The sequence below is a fragment of the Lepisosteus oculatus genome, chromosome 26 (genome assembly GCF_040954835.1).
Source record: "Lepisosteus oculatus isolate fLepOcu1 chromosome 26, fLepOcu1.hap2, whole genome shotgun sequence".
NCBI classification, from domain to species: Eukaryota; Metazoa; Chordata; class Actinopteri; order Semionotiformes; family Lepisosteidae; genus Lepisosteus; species Lepisosteus oculatus.
This window is the reverse complement of record NC_090721.1, coordinates 3,423,970-3,444,280: the sequence shown is the minus strand read 5'-3', so window position 1 is coordinate 3,444,280 and position 20,311 is coordinate 3,423,970. Positions and strand designations below refer to the sequence as shown.

The window sequence follows — 20,311 nt, the reverse complement described above, 5'->3', positions numbered from 1 at the left end:
CATCTGTAGTGTCTTATTGTACCTAAGATGACCAAGCCCTGTGCACAGAAGCATACACTGCGATATACAATCATATCTATACCTAGATACACATACAGTCTGACAGAGGTGTGACAAATAAAGTGCTTTCTGACAGTCATGTGCAGATTTCAGATTCTGGTTTCTGATGCAGTCCTGCTAGGCCTTTTCTCCTGTAGTATTCAGGGCATTGTATCAGTTTTCCCGCTGTCCTGCTGCAAACAATAAGCTCTATTTCCCTGTGCTTTTGTTGTGTTCATTTTTTATGCAACCTACTTTCTCGTATAAACGTGTTGTTGATAAGCGGGCTGGATGCCCAGAATTCTTTAATTCCTGGGCTTTAATATCTCTGAGCGCTCCTCAACACTGTGACCTTTTGAGTGCCATTTGCACGGCCCATTCAGTTCTGAAATCCAATCAGCTGCAGCCCCTCTTCAAATGGAAGTTTGAGTTTTCACCGCGGCGAAACTCAGTTAAAAATTTGCCTGTGTCTGAGTCTGTGTTAGAAACCCCGTCAGCTTCGGTGTAGTCTACTTTCTGATTTGTTTGAGAATGCAATAATACTGTATGACTTAGAGATGACTATGACATTTTTATATCCTTACATTATTGTACAAATTGTATCATTTTCAAATAACATTTACGTGGATAAGGATGTCTGTTAAATAGGTCTGTGCATGAAAAGATTTAGCAACATACAATAAGAGCATAAGAAGAATAAACAAACAGTTACTGGCCCATTTTGTAGTTAATGTGTAAGCTGATTGATCCAAGGATCTCTTCCAGGTGTAATTTTGAAAGAAACCAGGAAATCAGCAACTTGGTAGCTTGTTCCATACTCCCACAACCTTTTGGATAAAAAAAGTGCTCCTTTAAGTACACTCCCTTATAGTTTCCACTTGTGTCCTATAAGAAGATACTAACTCTATTCTTTTAGAACTCAATTTGTTTTGGAAATTTGCTCGTCTCTTCAGGGTCCTTATCACAGATGTTGTTAGAATTAATTATTGAACGGATAGGGATTCACGAACCTGGTTCTGCAGCACCTCACATCTGGGTTTCATTCCAGCTGAATGTGCTCACATAATCAAAGCCATATGAACTATGAACTAACACGTTGATTGATTGGTATATTTGGAAGTTGTTTGCTACTCAAAAGCTGGGATAAGACAGCTGTCCATTTTCTAACTGCTTCTTCCAACTGGGGGTCATGGGGGAGCCAGAGCTTGTCCCAGTGACCAACAGGCACAGGGCAGGGTACACCCTGGACAGGACACCTTCACACACTCTCACCAGGGCCAGTTTCCCCAGAAGCCAGTGGAATCACGGGCATGTGAGAGGAAACCCAGGTGAACACAGGGATAACATACAAACTCCATGCAGATACTACCCCAGGAACTGAACCCAGGGCCCAAGCGCTGTGAGGCAACAATGCTAACCTCTGTGCCACCATACCCCCCCTGTAAATGCATCATGAGACAAAAGTATTCATTTCTTAATTGCAGTGTTTTTATAGTTAGCTGGTTAATGGTGCTTCAAGAGAAGCACTGCATAGTGGATGGGTGCTGTTGCCCCGTATCTCTGGGGCTCTGGATTGATTCCAGATGGGATCTCTGTGGAGTTTGCATGGTTCTCCTATGTTCATGTGAGTTTTTCTTAGTGCTGCAGTTTTCTCCCACCTTCCAAAGACATGCAGATCAAATTGATTGGTTGGATAGGCTGATTGGTTTCTATATTGCTACTATGCCTGTGTGCCCTGTAGTGGGCTGGCCTCATGCCCAAGGTGTGGCTTTGCACTCTGTGCCTCCTGGGTGCACTGCCACAACCCTTTTCAGGAATGATCAGCTTTCTCCTGACGGATGGATGTACTAGGAGGACCTAAACTCTGCTCTCCATTAAACAGAGTGGGCTACAAAGTGGTATTGTTTTAAAACTAAAGCTGTCAGACCTTTTGGTTCTGTTATTCTAAACGCACCATAAATTGCAAGTGAAACTTTGCCGCTGGCCTCAGTTTCTGAACCTACAATTTAGCAAAATCTGTAAAATGATGCGAGCAGTAACTCGCAAGCAGCAAAACTGGCCCCACTACACTTGCTAAACACCAGACTTGGAATCATAAACCACAACGTCCTGCATATCTATCTGCCCAAAGCCTTAAAAAAATGCTAAAGGCTAAACCATCAGATGTGGATGTGTTTGTGCCCATTGTTTTCTGTTGTTTTGTTTTCGGTCCCTGGCTCAAGACCACTCCTTTTAATTTGTCTCTTATGTCTTGAGACCTTGTGATGTGTGTCTACTGTACATCCCCTTACGATTACAAGCATCTATACCGCCCTGATTCTCCTCCGGTCCCCTCAATCAGGCAGCTGTGCCTTTCACTTCGCAAAATGTTCCCCCTTATGCAACTCTTTGTACTGTAACTGTACAGCCTCAGATGGTCAGGACCGCACCTTCTCTGAGAGCTGGCTGAAACCGGAGATGCTCAGATATTGTGATGTGTTGCCTTTCAGCTTGCTTTTTCCTTTTAAGCACATCTAGGAGATATTGGGTGTAAGGACATTAACATACAATGGGGTTTTTACGTAATCATTGCCACTGAAACCTGGTACTTATATGCACTGAAGGTGAAAGAGATGAAAGATCTGAGTTCTCCTGTTGCCGGACGAGTTTTTTTCCCCAACTTGTTTTTTTCACACAAAGTTCCTACGTTTGTCCCTGTGAATCAGTGAACAGCCTTGGGAGGAAAACGTCTGCGAGTTACTTGAAATCTCAAGAAAAAGGCAAGCTTTGCTTGACACTTCTGGGGGACTTTTCTAGTGGAATACATAAAAATAAGGTATGTGGCTTCGATCTTTTGCAAAGTTGATGATCCAATAAATTCAGATTGAAGAGATAGTGGTTTCTGAACGGTTTTCACATGCAGGACAATTGAAGTAAACATTGAGTTAAAATAACAAAATATACATTTATTGCTACTTATATTGTTGGAAATGACATGTGTCTGCTTGGAACAAACAACATCATTGTTGAGGCTTGAACTGTTAGGGGTTTGTAAGGCTAAATATGATCCAGGTGCCATGATAACCTAGGTTAAAGTGCAATAAATATACCAATTTGTGTAGTTATAAACAGTATGTCTACAATTTTATAAAGTCAACCAAGCTGTACTGTATGTATAATTGCAGGGCACGGACAGGACTTGACATATAACACTTTTGTGCAAGAAACTTCACACAGCATATTCTGGGTCTGATACCAAACAAAATATACAGGTAGATGCGGAACTTCACACAATGTAAGTTGGCAAAAATCCCGCTTCTCTCCTAATGCAGTTTTATTTCAGGAGAACGGTCATTTTCTCTTGTTGATGGAGGAAAGGCACTTGTTAACAGGTGATCTTAGTTCAATTCACAACTAGAGGAAAACTCTGACTTCCTCACAGATTTGGAGGACCGGGTCCAGGAAATGAAAAGCCGGAGAAAAATTCCTCCTTGGCCTTTTGAGAGAGTGTTATTCTTCTGGTTATCTCTGACTTTTGCGGGTATTTGTAGGGCTGAGATCTTTCAGCTATTTCTCAGCATGGAGAGAAAGAGGAGGGAGGGGAAGCTGAGCACACACAAAAGACAACATTATTCCCTTGCGGATCCCCGCTACATCCTGCATGAATGGAGTATTGAAAAACATAACATTAGGGACTAGATTATTTTTCATCCTTCATAACTAAACCATTTGTCTGCAAGGTTTCAAGTGGTTTGTTAGCATGGCGCTCAAGTAGGATGGCTCTTTCTGGTAGTGTTTCAGCTCCTAATTGAGCACTTCATATAGATACAATGTGTCCCCCCACGTTCCCTTGTACAAAGTTGCTTTCCTGTGCCCTTGTTTCATTTAAGCTTCCTTGTGTTTAAAGAACAAAAGCAGAGCGTGAGTTACAATTTTATTGTTGGGAACAGAACAAGTCATGGGGACGTCAACGACACAAACAGAAGAGGGATCTGTATCATTTTTGTAGCTCACAGGTGGCCCTCGCGCAGATGAGCAGAATAAATAGATTTAACTTTAGTTATTAAAGCATATAAATCAAGCAGAGCCTGCGCATGTAAAGTACATGTGCAAACTGTGCATCTGATGTACTCATTCAGTAGCACTTGTATTTAACACCATTCGCCATGAGCTTTTTTTCTGATGTCCGCTGTCTCTCCTAGGAAATGTCAAATTCTCCACTGTAGGTTTCACTCAGAACTGTATCCCCACGCTCCCTTAATCGGCTAGACACTGCAGGCAGCCTTATATTTATCCAGGAAGAGCAAAGACATTTCGGGCATTTAGTATATTTACTTCTGATGCCACATGCTGTATGGTAAACCCATGTATTAAAAGCAACCCGAGATGTTCTTAAAAGAGCAAAAGAGTTCCAAGGCAATCCTCCAGCTCTCATTGTGTGTGACTCTATAAAGATTGCATTACAGGGCTTGTGACTACTGTAACTCCAGAACACAGCCAGCAGAAGCCATCGAATCTGCTGTGAAGCACACACCTTCTGTCTGTAATGGCATGTTGTTCTGGTCTTGGGTTTTGCAATCACAACAGTCTCTTGTGGCAAGTGAATGTCCTGTTTTATACAGGAAAACAGCATCTTTAAACAGTGTCTTTCATTTCCAGCCTGTCTTATTCTACAATACCACCATGTGCTACTGAACAACAAGCCTGACAGAGTCACTTGTTACTGTGTTCCATTCACAACACAGATTAAAAAAAACAAAACACTAGCTCCAGTAAGTGATGGCTGGAACTAATAGATATCGCATCTGGATTTTGTAATCACCGCACTCCTCCTCTGAGCTGGAAGGCTGTCAATCAATTGACCATTACGCAGTCTGTGAAAATCACTGCTCATTCACTGGAATGAGCAGACCTTCATACCAAAGACAAACTGCAAGTTTATTAAGTAAGTTGCTGCTGAAATTCACTGCTCATGGCGGGTTTTATCAGCAATCATTACTGCATATTGCTTTGTTAAAGGTGAGGATGCTAATTTGGATTAGGTAGTTCCTAATGGCCGCTTCCAATAAATGGAAATATTTGCAAGCTTACAATGACTTACAGAAGGGCTGAAGGGCTTTTTACCTTGATTTTTAAAATAAATGTATATTAATTCTCCCACGTCTGACCAGGGTGGTCGTTAACTGGCATGACTGTGTTGCAGGAGCAAAGGAGAAGGCTCCAGCAGCCTTCCATCACAAAGACATCTCCAGTGAAGCTGTCAGAAGAGGAAATGAGAGGCAACAGCCCAGACAATCTGCTCAGGGGCTGGAGGCCTGCCATCTGGCTGCTGGCCTTGTTCCTAATGTCTCTTCTCATCGTGATTTTAATGAGTTGCATCCTCCAGTTCGGTAAGTCCTTCAATGTAGCCTTATGAAATGCTAGTAACTGGAAAAAAATAGAGTACCTACTGTAGATTACAAAGGCAAAAGGTATTTAATGTTAAAGTTTTGACCCAGGCCTCACACTCCCAAGGTTGTCTGCTTTGTCAGCTTTTTATGGAAGTGCTGACGTGCAGAGTGAGGAATGCTTCCAACAAACAGTGGAAAGGCCGCATCGTGGCACAGCTTTGAAAAACAGGCACTGTTGCTGGTTTAGGAGCTGCCTTTCTGTAACGAAAGCATTCTTTCAGGACCCTATGCAGACGACACGATCCGGGGAAGAGTGGGGGAAAACACGGGGAAAAAGCATGCGGGAGTCGGGAATGAAAACAGGGAATGAAAACAGGAATGTTCGGGGGAGGTGTGGCCGAGGCAAACAGTCCAGAAACAAGTCCAAGGGGGAATCCGAGAGAAGGCGTACATCCAAAATCAGGCTGTCCATCCAAGACGAACAGAATAAAAAGTATCTCACTCAAGATACAACAGCATTGTCTTCAACCAGACTTGACCCCTCCACCTACCAGAGATGAGTCCAGAAACCTCCTCATTATGCTATACTCTTTCGAGGGGTGTACTCTAGAAAAAGTCATCTTAAAAAGTCAACAGTACATGCAGGTACCTCTGTGCCTGATGTAGCTACCAATTTCTTTTCCTTGCCCAGCAGAATATCAGATCATTTATACATAAAACGTTTACAAACAACAGGAGATTATTTGGCTCATCTAGTCCCTTTGGTAGTTGGTAGCTTATTGATTCCAGGGTCTCATCCAGCCATTTCTTTAAAGAATCCTTGGGTATTGCCTTTAACAATATGACTGGGCAGCTGATTCCACACTCCCACCACTCTTCGGGTAAAGAAGAGCCTTGTGTTCTTATTTTTAAATGCGCATCCACTTCAGAAATTCAGAAAATGCTAAGACAAGCTTTGCCAGCCTGACCTTGCTCATCCAGATCATCATGAACTAAAGACTCTAAAATCCCAAAGAGTGGTTTCATCTCATTCCACAATGAGTGAGTTAGCTTCAAACATGGAAAGATCATGCAGTTGCTTTACTGTTTATTAATCACCAAAGAACTAAAAAATGTAAAAATCTGCTGTTTGTAATTTTCTTAATATTTATTATTTAAAATCTAAAATCCTAAAACACATACCAAGAACATTATTTTAGTCAGTATTCATGCCTGTGTGTGTCAGAGATCAGTTGTATTTTTATAAAGCATTTTTTTCTTGTTAATTTGTGTTTCTTAACTTTTAAGGATATCTCAGTGTGTCCAAAAGAGAAACTGCTGGTAAGTGTAATGCTTTTGCATTGTCTACATTTGTGTACTTTTTTTGAATCCTTATAATAGGGATTGACTTTCCAATAATTACATATGATGTGTAGATACTGTATTAGGTTTGTTAAAAATTCAATATAATTTTAGATGACTATAGAGCATTAAGAGCATTTTTATTTTGGGATGTAGAAATGTTTTCACTTTGAGAACGAACTCACACAGACAAAGCTTTAGATGTTTTTATTCCACTGTGAGTGTTCTTAAGCCCGAAGTCCCTGCTTTCCTGTGGATTTATTGAGTTGTATTGTGTTTTTAATACGATAACAATCAATGTTTTAATAACACAACAGGTCTTCTGACCTTTAAAATGGACAAAATTAACAGGAGATCACCCACGGAATGACCCAATTTAGGTTTTTGTTTAAAAGCCTCTCATCCTTTGTTTGGAAATGAAACTATAAACCATCAAGGCCTTTAGCAATAACACTAACAAAATACAAGTGGCATTCTTCTGAGAAAGATAAATACCTTTGTGTTAGTTTCTTTACTGTAAAGCCCCAGAACACCAATCCATGAAACACCACAATGCCTGTGGAATTCCTTTGAGGAACATACACTCTTTCAAACACTTAACATAATCTGTTTGCTTTTGTGCCTGTGACACAGGGGCACCTTGATGTGATCTAGAAGCAGACATTTCAAGATGGGATTCCCATGAGCTTTCTCATAGTACCCCCCTGCCGAAGACAGAGATTTAAACATCCTTGTTTTCAAACCAGTTCTTGCCCTACTTCTTCCCTGACAAATCTGGATTTTGATTTCTGATGCTCTTCCAGCATATTAATTCAATTTGTGTCTAACTAAAGCAGAAAGGCCACAGAGTATCTCCTAACATATGAAATAAATTCACAGGAAGATCCCAATATACAGTAACTGTGCCTTTAAACTGTGCCTCCCTACAAGTGAATAATTTGACCATAGGCTTTTCTCTCTCTCTCTGCTCTACACAGCCAACAGGACTTCATCAGTACTATCTCCACCGCAGGGTAAGAATACACTACACAGTTCTTCCTTCATTAAAGGAAAAATCTGTTTTATGGAAATATACTGCAAGCCCATTTAACTTAGTTTTACTACAAATTGACCTCTTCCCAGTGACCTGTGAAAAGACTGTGACACTTTTGTAATCACTGTTGTTTTAAAGATCAAGTTTTATTCCCTGTTAGGTGTGCTGCGATGGTGCTGCATGCCACTTGAAAACCATCTATTCATGTGTAAATATGTGATTATTGGCCAAATGAAAACCAAAGCAAGCTGGCACGGTGGCACAGTTATTAGCACTGTGGGGGCCCTGGGTTCAATTCCAGACCTAGGAACCTATCTTTCGGAGATTGCATGTTCACCCTGTGTTCACCTGAATTTCCTCTGAGTGCTCCAGTTTCCTACCTTAGTCCAAAGACATACTGGTAGGTAAACTGGCTTCTGGGAGAATTGGCCCTGGTGGGAGTGTGTGTGCCCCCCGAGATGGACGCGTCCTGTCCAGGGTGTACCCTGCCTTGTGCCCATTGCTTGCCAGGATAGGCTCTAGCTCCCCCCATGACCCTGAACTTGAAGAAGCCTTTAGAAAATAGACATACACATAATTAAAATAAAAAAGCATGGGATTTCTCTCACCAGATGATTTTTTTGAGTTAGTACTGCTTTTTTCTTCCTTTTGGGTGAATCTACTTGTGTTGCGTGTACTTTGTATGGTTGCATGTGTTTTTTTTTGTTGTTGTTGCCAAGCGCTCTATTATGGAAAAGAAAGAATGAAATTCATTAGCTGGCTGTAGAGCCCAGGGCGGTCGGTGACGCTGTTCTCAGGTGAGCGCGTGTTCGCAATGTGTCCCCCAGTGCGCCTGGCGAACGGCAGGAACAGGTGCGAGGGCCGCGTGGAGATCCAGCACAACGGCACCTGGGGCACCGTGTGCGACGACGACTGGGACATGGTGGACGCCAACGTTGTGTGCCGGCAGCTGGGCTGCGGCCTGGCGCTCGCGGTGGCCAGCAGCTCGGCCTTCGGACAGGGCACTGGGCCCATCCTGCTGGACAACGTGGACTGCCGGGGAGGAGAAGGGGGGCTGGGCCAGTGCGAGAGCCTGGGCTGGGGTGTCCACAACTGCTACCACTACGAGGATGTGGCTGTGACCTGCAGAGGTACCAGACTTAAGCTGTTCTGGGGGGGAGCCAGTGTCACATATTATTGAAACGTATTATGTCCTTTTGTATTTTCCTTGCAGCTTGCAGCTTGCAGCTTCCTTGTATTTTGGCAGAACTATAGCACACACAAGCAGACTTGAGCAGTCCCTGTTCTCTGAATTACAGAAAGTCAGATGGACAGACGGCACTTAACAGTTATGTGTTGTGTTGCCCTTGGTTTAGTAAAACCTGATGTGCTTCCTAGCATTGAGTTAGGCTTCAGAGCGGCTGTAAGTGTGCTAACAAACCTCCACTTGTTGTGATTGCTGTCACAGCGATTTTGCATGGTCAAAAGCCCAAGACACTCCTGCTTGTGCTGCTTTCCAAACCAGATCTGTCTTGGCATCAGCGGTCAGTTTCCCTCAGTTGTACAGATGGGTCTCTGATGAATCATCTCACACATACGTGCCAACGTTATTGAAGAACAGCTCCAAGAAACCTCATTTTCATGTCCTCTTCTGCCTTCTGTGCCTGGAAGATCGGTTCTTTAGGAAAAAAATCATATCAGCCAATCTCAAAATTGCAAATATTTTTTTCTAAGGCCTGTGCAGTGGAGCAAATGAATATTCTACAGAAAAGTGCAGTTCACGGTGCTGAGCCATTTACTGTGTTCAAGATGTGTATTGGAGTAAACTCCTCTTTCGTCTTGTGTTTTTTACAGACACATCTGCGCCAGCAGTTCGAGAACACAGCAATTTTGCTACCCCACCTCCACAGCTCACAGGACTCCGTAAGTTTCAGCTGTTCTCTTCTGTTGTTTTCAGTTTTGTTGCAACATTTGCCTGTTCTTTAGTGGTCAAGCTCCAGCAACTGCATCTTCCCCCACTTTAAGAGTATGGGGGAACTGTCTGCATTTCAAAAGTGTTTTAATACAGCCTATACTTTGTCCCTCAGGTTAAGAAAAGGCATGGGAGACTTATATTCCAGAATTCTGTAACCAAAGGTCTCACTTTTTAACGTCAAATGTCAGTATGAACTTGAGGGTGTTCTTGACTGTAGAGTTCTGCTGATCAACTAGCTGTTTTTTAGTCTTACGTTTTTCTCTCCATCTGCACAGTAATGTCTTTCCAAACAAGGTCAGAATCTAGAGTCTCCATGGCAATTTTAGTAATGAAGAGGAAAAAAGCCCAGTTATTAAATTAGACTCAACCAAATATCGAATTAGTCTCCATTTTGAATATATAATATTGCCGTCAAAGGCCATTTTGTTTCATCCTCTTTAATGAGAGTACTAGTCACATTTCATTGGGAAAGACCCAAGCTCCTTGGGTGAAGGAATCGGTGGACATGCCCTACTGTGTGTGCCGAAGAAAGTTCAATAGCAACTTGAGAAAAAGTGCTGCTCAGTGTTTAAAACCTTTCTCAATGCCAAAAATGTCAGCACTGGATTTTGTCACCAGCTAAATATTCTGGGCAGCACGCAAGAAACAAGAAGAGGCGTTGAGTCGAACTTTGCTTCCTTACCTCTTCCTACAGTAGCATTGCAAAGGCATTTAAAGGCATTCACCAAAATCAGACAGGGAGTTCTTTTGAGATGAAGGAAAATACAGAGCCAAGGATTCAGTGTTTTGTATTTGTTCCTAGTAGCTTACTGCTCTAGTACTGCTCTGTGATTTCTGTCTTTTTCCTGAATAACTTTTGGGCTTTTTGCTGGGGAGTTTGAACAGGAAATTCTGGGAACAGAAGTTATGATGGTGATTATGAACAGGATTATTATAAAAGAGTTTGAACTGGGCAACACATACTGTCAATGTGACAGCTGTTTAAAAGGACAACAGTGCGAAGAGATTCCCACCACGCTTTCCATTTCGAGCAGGGTGAGGGCCGTGATTTGATGTCAGCGTGAGTTTGGGGTCAAAGGTGTAGGGTCAGGTGGTGTTTCCTCCTGTCTTTTTGGGGAAGCTCTTCAGGATTATCTGTCACCTTGAGGAAAATCTCCAGCAGTGGTTCCTCTCTGCTGCCTGCCGCTCTTAGCTCTGCCCTGAAGTTGCCCTTGTCTTCCAGGAGAGGGCACCATTCGCCTGGTGAGCGGTGCGGACTCCTGCCAGGGCCGGGTGGAGATCTTCTACCGGGGGAGCTGGGGAACGGTGTGCGATGACGACTGGGGCTTGAGAGACGCTGATGTGGTCTGCCAGCAGATTGGCTGTGGAAGTGCCCTGACCTACACCACCAATGCCTTCTTCGGATATGGCACAGGCCTCATCCTCCTGGACAACGTCAACTGTAACGGCAACGAGCCCCTCCTGGCCTCCTGCTACAGCCTGGGCTGGGGGATTCACAACTGCGGGCACCACGAAGATGCTGGAGTGATCTGCTCAGGTAGCTGTACAAGCACATGTCCATCACTGGCTCACACTGGCCTTACCAGTACATGTGTGTTCCAAAAAGCTACTACTGCTCATTCGGTACTGCAGAGAACTGAGTTCTTTGTTAAACCAGGGACTGGAAACACTCCTAATAAGTACAGAGCATATTTTACAGAATACAGTGCAAGGACTTCAGATTTGCTAGTGTTTGTTACACCAAAAAAAGCAAGAGACCACTGACAGGAATTCCTTATACTGTATTAATTAAGTTATACCAATGTGCATTTGAATATTTCATTTTTTCTCAAAGAAAGCCAGCTAACTGAAATTACAGTTACTCTGCAAGAACTCTGTCCTCAGGATTTTCACACAGCCATTGATCTCTTGAATGTAGGTCTAGTGCACAATGTGGAAAGCAAAATTGTGTGAGTGCGTATACTCCATTATCAGATTTTAAATACACTTGTTAAGGAGCAGAGGAAACCATATCAGAACTAGAAATTCCAGACTGATATTTTAATTCTGTATGTCTATAAACAAATTTACTGTATGGGAATAATTTAGTCACAAATTAATTCTGTATAGTAATTAATAGTACTATTAATAGTAGCAGGTTCACGTTCTGAACTAATGTCTGTGGCTCAACAATAGAGTAGTTAAAAACAGCTTAGACTGGCTTGGCATAATTCACTCACCCATATCAAAATATCAAACAGTTTGCTTATTTCTATTGAGTGTTACAATATCTGGGAAAATTAAAAGAGCTAAAACCACAAACCAGCTTCTCTTGCAAGCCTCACGCTTCTTCATCTATGTTTGTCCATAAAATGCAAACGTTATCATTTTATAACAGGCTCAACAACGCCAACACCTTCTCTAAACTTCACTGCAACAATGGCCAGAGCTCTTGTGTACAGGATGGACGCTACTACAGGTAAGATTGCAGGTACTGGACCATCACTGCTGGAGCTCTGCCTGTCCTGGGAAAAGGCATGCATTTGATTTCTGTGATACTACACACAAAACTGTATACAGTTTAGTACAGGGAAATACTGAAAATGAAGAGAAAAATATGATTTATCAGTGTACTGTATTGTAGAGAGTTGATATGTCTGAATTTATATTTGATATGCAGTTTCATGGTTACAGTATACCTCAAATACAGTATGTTGCGCAACACATAGATAATTGAGAATTAGTTTTGAATATATCAGCTCACCTGACACTAGGTGGCAGTCTAGAATCGTCATTTTGAGAAAAAAAAGTAAATTCACTGTGTTCTTCTGCCATATTTAAATAATTTGAACCAGGCACTGCACATTGCATCACATTACAAACACTGCATGATGTTCTACACCAAAAACCTGACAAACAATGGAAGATTTTCTATAAAAATCTACCCAGATAAAAGAGACATAACTGCTGACAATCTGTTTAGTTAGAAACAATTTTATAACAAAGACAAAATTTACAAAGGCTGGAAAGTACAACTGTATAAAGATGTTTGTATGTGCAGTATAGTTTTTATACATTTCATTTTCTTTATTCTTAGCTACAGATGTCACAGCAACGATTTCTCAAACAATGAAGGTTCAAAAAACGTCCACTGTACCAGCAGGTAATGACAACACGGGGGTGAGATCTATCCTAATGTCAACTCGTCATTATGGGTGCTTTTGCCTGCCTATTGGCACAGTCTTGTAGGGATTAAAATCTGAAATATTCATAACTTCAAGGTGTACAGTGTGTTTCGTATCCCTGAGTGAGTCAAAATGTACAGAAATGATAACTCATTGGTCATAGAAAGTTTTGTGTTTTGTTTGAGTTTCAGTTTTTATCTTTGTTCAGGCATTTAGCTGCTAAGTAAATGCCATTCCACTGGACCTAGAAGCTGGAATGGCTCTCTCAAAGCATTAAGTTGGGAAAGGTGGTGTGGACAGAAAATAGTGGGATACAATGCCCTGAAAGGCATTTAATCCTGTGCATACTGATACACATCTTAGCTTGACTCATTCAACCTTAGTGAACAAGAAAGCTTTGTAGCAATGACAATGTTTGTTATATTCAAATGAAAAAGACCAGTGAGACTACATTAGAGAATGGTAAACAAGAAGTGAAATGCTGCAATAGTACAAAAACATATGAAGTCATTTAATTCAGTTTTCAATGGCTGTCATATTCTGTTTCCATTCCACTTTGTCAGGAATGGGTTTCAGTTTTGCTTAGTGCAGGAGGGAAGGAATAATCTAATCATGTTATCATTATTTGCAGTCACATGATATCACATCATTCACACAGCACATCTTAAAAAGCTGGCCAGTTGACTGCAGTGCGGTGATGATGCTAGTTTCCTCAGTCCAAAAACACAAGACATATCAGCAGATTCAAGTGCATGTCAGTCCCAAAGGTTTTCCAGTGTTTCAAAATGAAACGGATTCAGACAAAGCACAGATCCTTTGAACTGCTGTGGGAGAGAGAGCAAGAGATTTCAGTCAGCAAGTCTTTATTCAAGGACAGTGATCATGGGAGATCCATATACAATGCCATATTTGCAAAGTGCAGTTATTTGTGATTTAAGCTGATGGATGGATGGATATTAAGAATGATTTGTTTCAAACAATACTTCACTCTTGAGAGGAGAATCAGCATAGTCCACTGTGCTGAAGAAGTCCCTTTATATCTCATTTTCAAAAACCCATTCATCATGTTATGTGAAGTTATATATTTATTGAATTCTTAACAGAGAGTACAATTCAGCTTAAATATGTATATAGAGGGGGTATGTCTTTAAATAGGCTTGGTCAGTAAGGGGTTGAATGCAGATCGATTTTCTCTGACCTTTTGTTCTCTTGGCTTCCAGTAGGGGGCGCTATACGTGTGGTGAATGGGAACAACACCTGCCAGGGTCGGGTGGAGGTTTTCCACAACAACGCCTGGGGGACGGTGTGCGACGACGACTGGGACCTGGCCAACGCTGATGTGGTGTGCAGGCAGCTGGGCTGCGGCCTCGCGATCGAAGCCAAAGTGCTGGGCTACTTCGGCTACGGCTCCGGGCCCATCCTGCTCGACAACGTGGACTGCGCTGGGACCGAGAACTACCTCACCGACTGCTTCAACCTGGGATGGGGCCAACACAACTGCGGCCACCACGAGGATGCAGGAGTCATCTGCAAAGGTAAGGCGGCCTTGGCTCTCCTCTCGGGAACAGCCAATTAGTAAAGTCTGTGCCTTGGAGCTGAGGGTTCTGTGCCACTGTGCCTTGAAGGATTCGTCAGAGTGTCTCCATCCTGTGTAATGGCAGACGCCCAGCAAGGACTTGATATTTCATCAAAGGCTAAGAAAGCTCTGGCTGCTTAATGTTCACTCGCTTATTCCCTACGCATGTTCCTCCATGTCTTCATTCCTGCTCTGGGAATACCTGTCGCTGATGGATACTGGCATGACCTAGGCTTAAACCAATTTCTCAATACCAGATTAAACATGCCATCAAAGGAGTTGACTTTTGGGGGACAAAAATCCCAAATTAAAATTCATGATTCATGCTCTCCATCATGTATTGAGATGCTTACTCCCACGCAATGTTCCAAAAATCCCAGATTGCAAAGTGGAGACTTGCTTTTGAAATTTATGATTTAAGACCACCTAAGACAGTAAGTTAGAGAAAAGTATGGAGAACGGTGTTCATATTTCAACTTGCAACCTATGAATCATCACACTGTATGTGATGAAGCTACATACAGAAGCTACTGTATGTGGATAGCCTTCCACCCATCCATGATTAGAAAGCTTCTTATTCCTGGTAAGTGACAAGGCAACATGGAGCCTATCCTGGAAAGGCAAGGCTACCCCTGGGATGGGAAGCCAGTCCATCCCAGGGTCCACACGCGCATGCTCCATCACAAACTAGGTGGAAACAGGAAGAACATGTAAACTCCACACAGGAGATGCGCTCTTCTAAAATCGAACCCTGGGTCTGAGAGCCGAGAGGCAGCAGCAGTAAATGCAATATCGCCTTGCCTTTGCCATATGGGGAGTAATGAATAAACTCATGGCAGGGTGAGGTGAAATGTTTTTAAAAGACAATGGGGAACTCACTAAATTCAAAGGTCATTGAATAAAACTCATTTTTTAAAAGAATAAATTCTACATTTAGCAATAATTTGCACAATTTTTACCAAACAGTATAGTCAACCCATGCCTTAACTACAATAGCAGCAGCCATAACCACAAATGTTCTGTTTTGGTTCTGTGGCCTATTGTTTTTTTTTTTTACTGTACTGTGCTATATGTGTTTTTATAAAGCGCTAATGCTGTTTAAAGCAGAAACTCAAGGCCCAGACTACCTGTTAATTTTTTATCGAGCCCAAGAAGACTAACAGCAAAACGGACTCTTTCTGTTACAGCAAAAGAAATGCCCCCAGCTTTTAAAGACTTTGGCATTACACCTACAACTGCCTCCATCAAAGCACCCACTGAAGGTAAGTAGCCCCCAGAAGTACAGCAAACAGGGTGTTTTTCAAGAACACTAAAAAAATTAGATCTGCATTGACAGTCTGTGCAGAGCTAGTCGCAGGGAATACAGTATATAGAGCTGGTAAAGCCTGTAGAAACCCCACATATTTGACCATGGCTGGAAATCTGCCTGGATTCCCATTATCTTAGTTCCAAGTGGGATAGGTAAGGAAAATGGACCCATTGTGGCTTTAACTAACTTCACCATACTACACAGTCAGACAGACTGATGTTGCGTTTACAAAGTGTGATTCTCCCATTGCTCCATAGCTCAGTGCCACTGACAGTGTTGTAAAAGACAGCACTGGGTATCTGAGGAAGTTAAAAAGTCATCAGTCCACGAAGAGGCACAATCTGAAATGGGCTGCCCAGACATCTGATTATTTCTCAGGTGTGACAAATAGGACAGCATGGTGATGCATTGGTTAGCAATTCTGCCTCACGGAGCTGGGGCCCTGGGCTCAATTCCTGCTGTCTGTGTGGAGTTTGCATGTTCTCCCCGTGTGCCTGTGGCTTTTCTCCCACAGCCCAAAGACATACCGGCGGGTTAAATGGCTTCTGGGAAAGTTGGCCCTGGTGTGAGCGTGTGCGAATGTCTGTATGTCTGCGATGCATGGGCGTCCTGTCCAGAGTGTGCCCTGCCTCGTGCCAGTTGCTTGCCGGGATAGGTACCGCCCCCCCCCCACCCCCCGCGCCCCTGAGCTGGTGAAACAGTTCAGCAGACGGATGCAGGAGTGTGACCTGCGCTGGCGCTTGTCCTCCCCCAGGCTCAGTGAGGCTGGTGAACGGGACGCACCGCTGCGAGGGCCGGCTGGAGCTCTTCTCTCGGGCCCAGTGGGGCACGGTCTGCGACGACGCCTGGGACCTGAGAGACGCCCGCGTCGTGTGCAGGCAGCTGGGCTGCGGCAACGCCACCAGCGCCCGGGAGGAGGCTTTCTTCGGCCAAGGCAGCGGAAGCATCCACCTGGACAATCTGAAATGCCGGGGCGACGAGACCTCCCTTCTGCAGTGCTCTCACATAGCCTGGAACGTCCACAATTGCAATCACTCAGAAGACGCCGGCGTGACGTGCCAACTTTTGTGATTCCCCTTCAAGGCCTCGCCTGCCTCCCCCAGGGGGTACCTCGAACTTTGTGTATATTGTGTAAATACCCAATCAGCTTCCAAAGGAATATAAATATATATATCCGTTTTTACCATGCACTTTATAAATGTATTTGAATAAAATCTTCGCCTACAAAAAAAGAAGAGAAGAATATGAAGCTCTGAGTTCATTCCCTCAGAATGCTGAAATATTTACAATCTGTGCAGCTCTTTTAAAACATTCTTCAGTAGTGGAGTAAGGGGGCCTGGAGGAGGTTTATCAATAATTTACCCGTCAGAGAAAAGATTGCAGACACATATACGAAAGGAAGCTGGCTTCTGGGAACCATGACCAAAACCCAGATAAAGTCCTGCCTCTCCAGTCGGGATGAAGATCAGTACAGAACACGTTTTGTCCTAACACACAAGGCCTAGTCCCAGGCTTTGGTTTATGCTAAAATAAACTTCTGCTCCCAGGAAATAATACATTTAACCGCAGCTTGTTGGCTGTTTTCTCTATAAGTAAAGCCTGATTTTTAAGCTTGAAAGACAACCTTGAAAGCCCACTGACACGCACAAATGTCATTTTCTACTTTTGCAGCTCAAATTTCCTTGTGAGGTAGGCACTATCTGAGCTCTTATTTTATAAAAACTGATTTTTCGTTTTGTGAGTTTAGGTCAATCAGTTTGTCCCTCTCTCACCAAAAGCATGTTCTGTTATACTACACTAACAGTACACTAAAGATGTACAGCTGTATATTTCAGTCTGTGTTCATCATAAACAGTGATTACACTGCAGTTTTGGAGTCAGGGATCCATGCTGATTCCTTCCACATACTGAGCCTATTGTATGACTGTTAGGTTTAAATCTGTTTCCATCTACTCACAGCGTTGTGACCAACATAATTTTCTAGTTGTCACTCTGAACTCTCTGTTACAGAAGTAAACCAATCTTCAGGCTTTACTGATATGATCTGGATCTCCGCTCCTGACTCCAATTCATAATTACCAATGGAAAAAAAGTATCTAAAAATCTATAAAACCTGCAAGATTATGTGTTTGGAGAAACAGCTCTGTCTTTTTCTGATACCTATTTAGAAACATTTACAAAGGAAACAGAAAATGATTCTGTGTTGAATGTTCAATGTTATTTGTTATAAACACTGCACTTAAATCTTCTTTTAATATGCTGAACAATACAGTATATTTAATTTAAAAAAAATAACAGCTGAGAAAAAGCTCTGAAAGAACTATTCACACCCAGTGGGATTCAGTCTGAGACATTCCAAAACATCTGTATAGAGGGAAGATTTTCATAGGGAAATGTGGTTTATCTCCTTTGTCTTCTAACTGAAATACCTGCATTTATTCCTGCGTTCACTCAGTGTATTTCGTATTAGTATTGTATTTTAACCATGGTTTTCTATTGATGATTTTGAGCTTGTTGGTGTAAAAGCGATAATGTACGTGTCTTTAGGAGGGTTTTTTTCCTAATGCAGTCTATCCAGCTGAGTCAAGGAAATTGATCAGCAGTCAGAGTGATGAGTAATCAGGGCCTTTTAGAAAAGTGCAGTTTTGCACAGTTGCTGCCCCGATTCAGAAAAGCATGGCTTGCAGCCAGACTTAATACAGTACATTTGTCAAGTTGATGTTTGAGTATTTGAAATGTTATATTCATCTACCACTACCACAAGGTGCCCTGCTGATTTACAGTGTCATTATTCAAAGCTTAAACATTTTCCTTCCTGCTAAATAACATTTTTTGAAGTTTATACAAAAGCCACCCATCTGGAGGATGAATCTATTCATTCAAACTCCTATGCAGTTACACAATTGTTAATCAAAACCACTACTATTTTTTAAGGGAGATAGTCATACATTTTCCAAATGCTCTTTTTACATGGGGACTATTCAAAGTAATCAGCCGATGCTCTTTGCTATTGAGGAGAGGTAATATATGTCATTTTATCGGTTCTAAGAATACAGAAAAAAATATTAACCCCCAATAAACTGTACAGTCTAAAAAACAGAAAGTCTAAAAAAAAGAAAAGAGATTCCCTAAGCTTTTTTCCTCAATGCAAAAGAATGGAACCTTGAAATAATGGGATGAAAGTCATGAAATCACAACTACTGTACATGTATAACACTTATTAGCTATACTTTATGTTTTTACTGTGGTTTACTTGCACTGATCCCTAATGAATATTTTACCATAACTTCAATGTGCTTTACTACACTATATAGATTTTTCTCGATGGTATGCAACAAATGGTACACTATTATGCATCCAGCAGGTAGAAGTTTCATAATTGGTTTTCAACTTCATTACTGTCTTTAATAATTAAGTGATGTCCTATGCTTATACAGGTTCAGCTTGTCTTTCACTATGTAAATCTGCAACAGATAATTACACAGCTACATATAACACACCCTAAAATACATCACACGGTTATACCAAGTTATACCAAGATCATTCATAATCATCTTTCACTTTCTGCTGAAGTACTGTTTTGGGAACGGTAGACTTAAAGACTTTTCTTAAAAACTAAAACAAAATACATTTTGAGGTGAAAACGAATTTATTAAGCCAAACATTTCTGTCAAGAAATATCTAATTTTCAAGTCGAGCTTTGGTTTGAAAGCTTTCTTTTTCCTCATTTTGCTGGTCTGTTACGGATTAAGATTTCAGGTAGTGCATAGAGAGTTCCATTGCTTGACAGCTCTGAACAGTGTAAAAGAATGATCAGTGAAGATATTACGCTAATGATTTAGCACTGCAGGTTCTTAAGCTTCTGAAGTAGAATGATTTGCTTAATTTACATTTGAGAATTTTGTTTCAAAGGATATTTTGAGAAAAACACAAGGAAAAGCAAAACTACATTAATGGCATCTGATGTCCCAACAACACTTCAGTTATTTTGTAAAAAGCATTTATTTAAGGGGCTGAAATATATATGGCTTATTTTTTTCTTTATTTCATTAAAGTTTTTTAAACGTTTATTTTAAGAGACTTGGTTCTTAAGTGAAGTCCTAAGAAATATTACTTGTGAGAACAGTTACTTGTTCACAAACTGCAAGCAAATGTACACTAAAACTAATAGATGTATTCTGGAATCTGCTGCAATCTAAAGTACATCTCTCTTTAGGCTTTGCATTTTGCATTTCCATTTCCATGAGCACATTTTACAACTTTACAAAACACAATATCCATGCTTGAAAAATAGCAAGACGTCTATGCATAATAGTCAGTCAGAGAATGCTAAGTATGTTAAATGCCTATTTCAAGTACTGCTGTACTTGTAAACGTTAGCTGCAATGTGTGATATATTGTGCTTTTCTTTTAAATGCTCACAATAGTGCAGTTTGGCCTGCATGCCTGCATTCCATATTAGGGACTATCTGGAACAGAATCAGATGATGTATTGCAGACATTCCTCTGGTAGCCAGTCAAAATGT

At 41.7% G+C, this 20,311-nt stretch overlaps 1 protein-coding gene across 1 annotated transcript; it reads left to right on the top strand.

Annotated features, from left to right (window-relative positions):
* Positions 1-6,694: 6,694 nt before the first annotated feature.
* LOC102688333 (scavenger receptor cysteine-rich domain-containing group B protein) lies at positions 6,695-17,479 on the top strand (the record flags this gene model as incomplete). Its single annotated transcript, XM_015367310.2, has 10 exons — positions 6,695-6,728; positions 7,727-7,762; positions 8,610-8,912; positions 9,616-9,684; positions 10,959-11,273; positions 12,114-12,194; positions 12,813-12,878; positions 14,121-14,435; positions 15,664-15,738; positions 16,540-17,479. Coding segments are annotated over 10 exons (1,611 nt in total), but the record flags the coding sequence as incomplete, so codon positions are not given.
* Between the last annotated feature and the right edge of the window lie 2,832 nt (positions 17,480-20,311).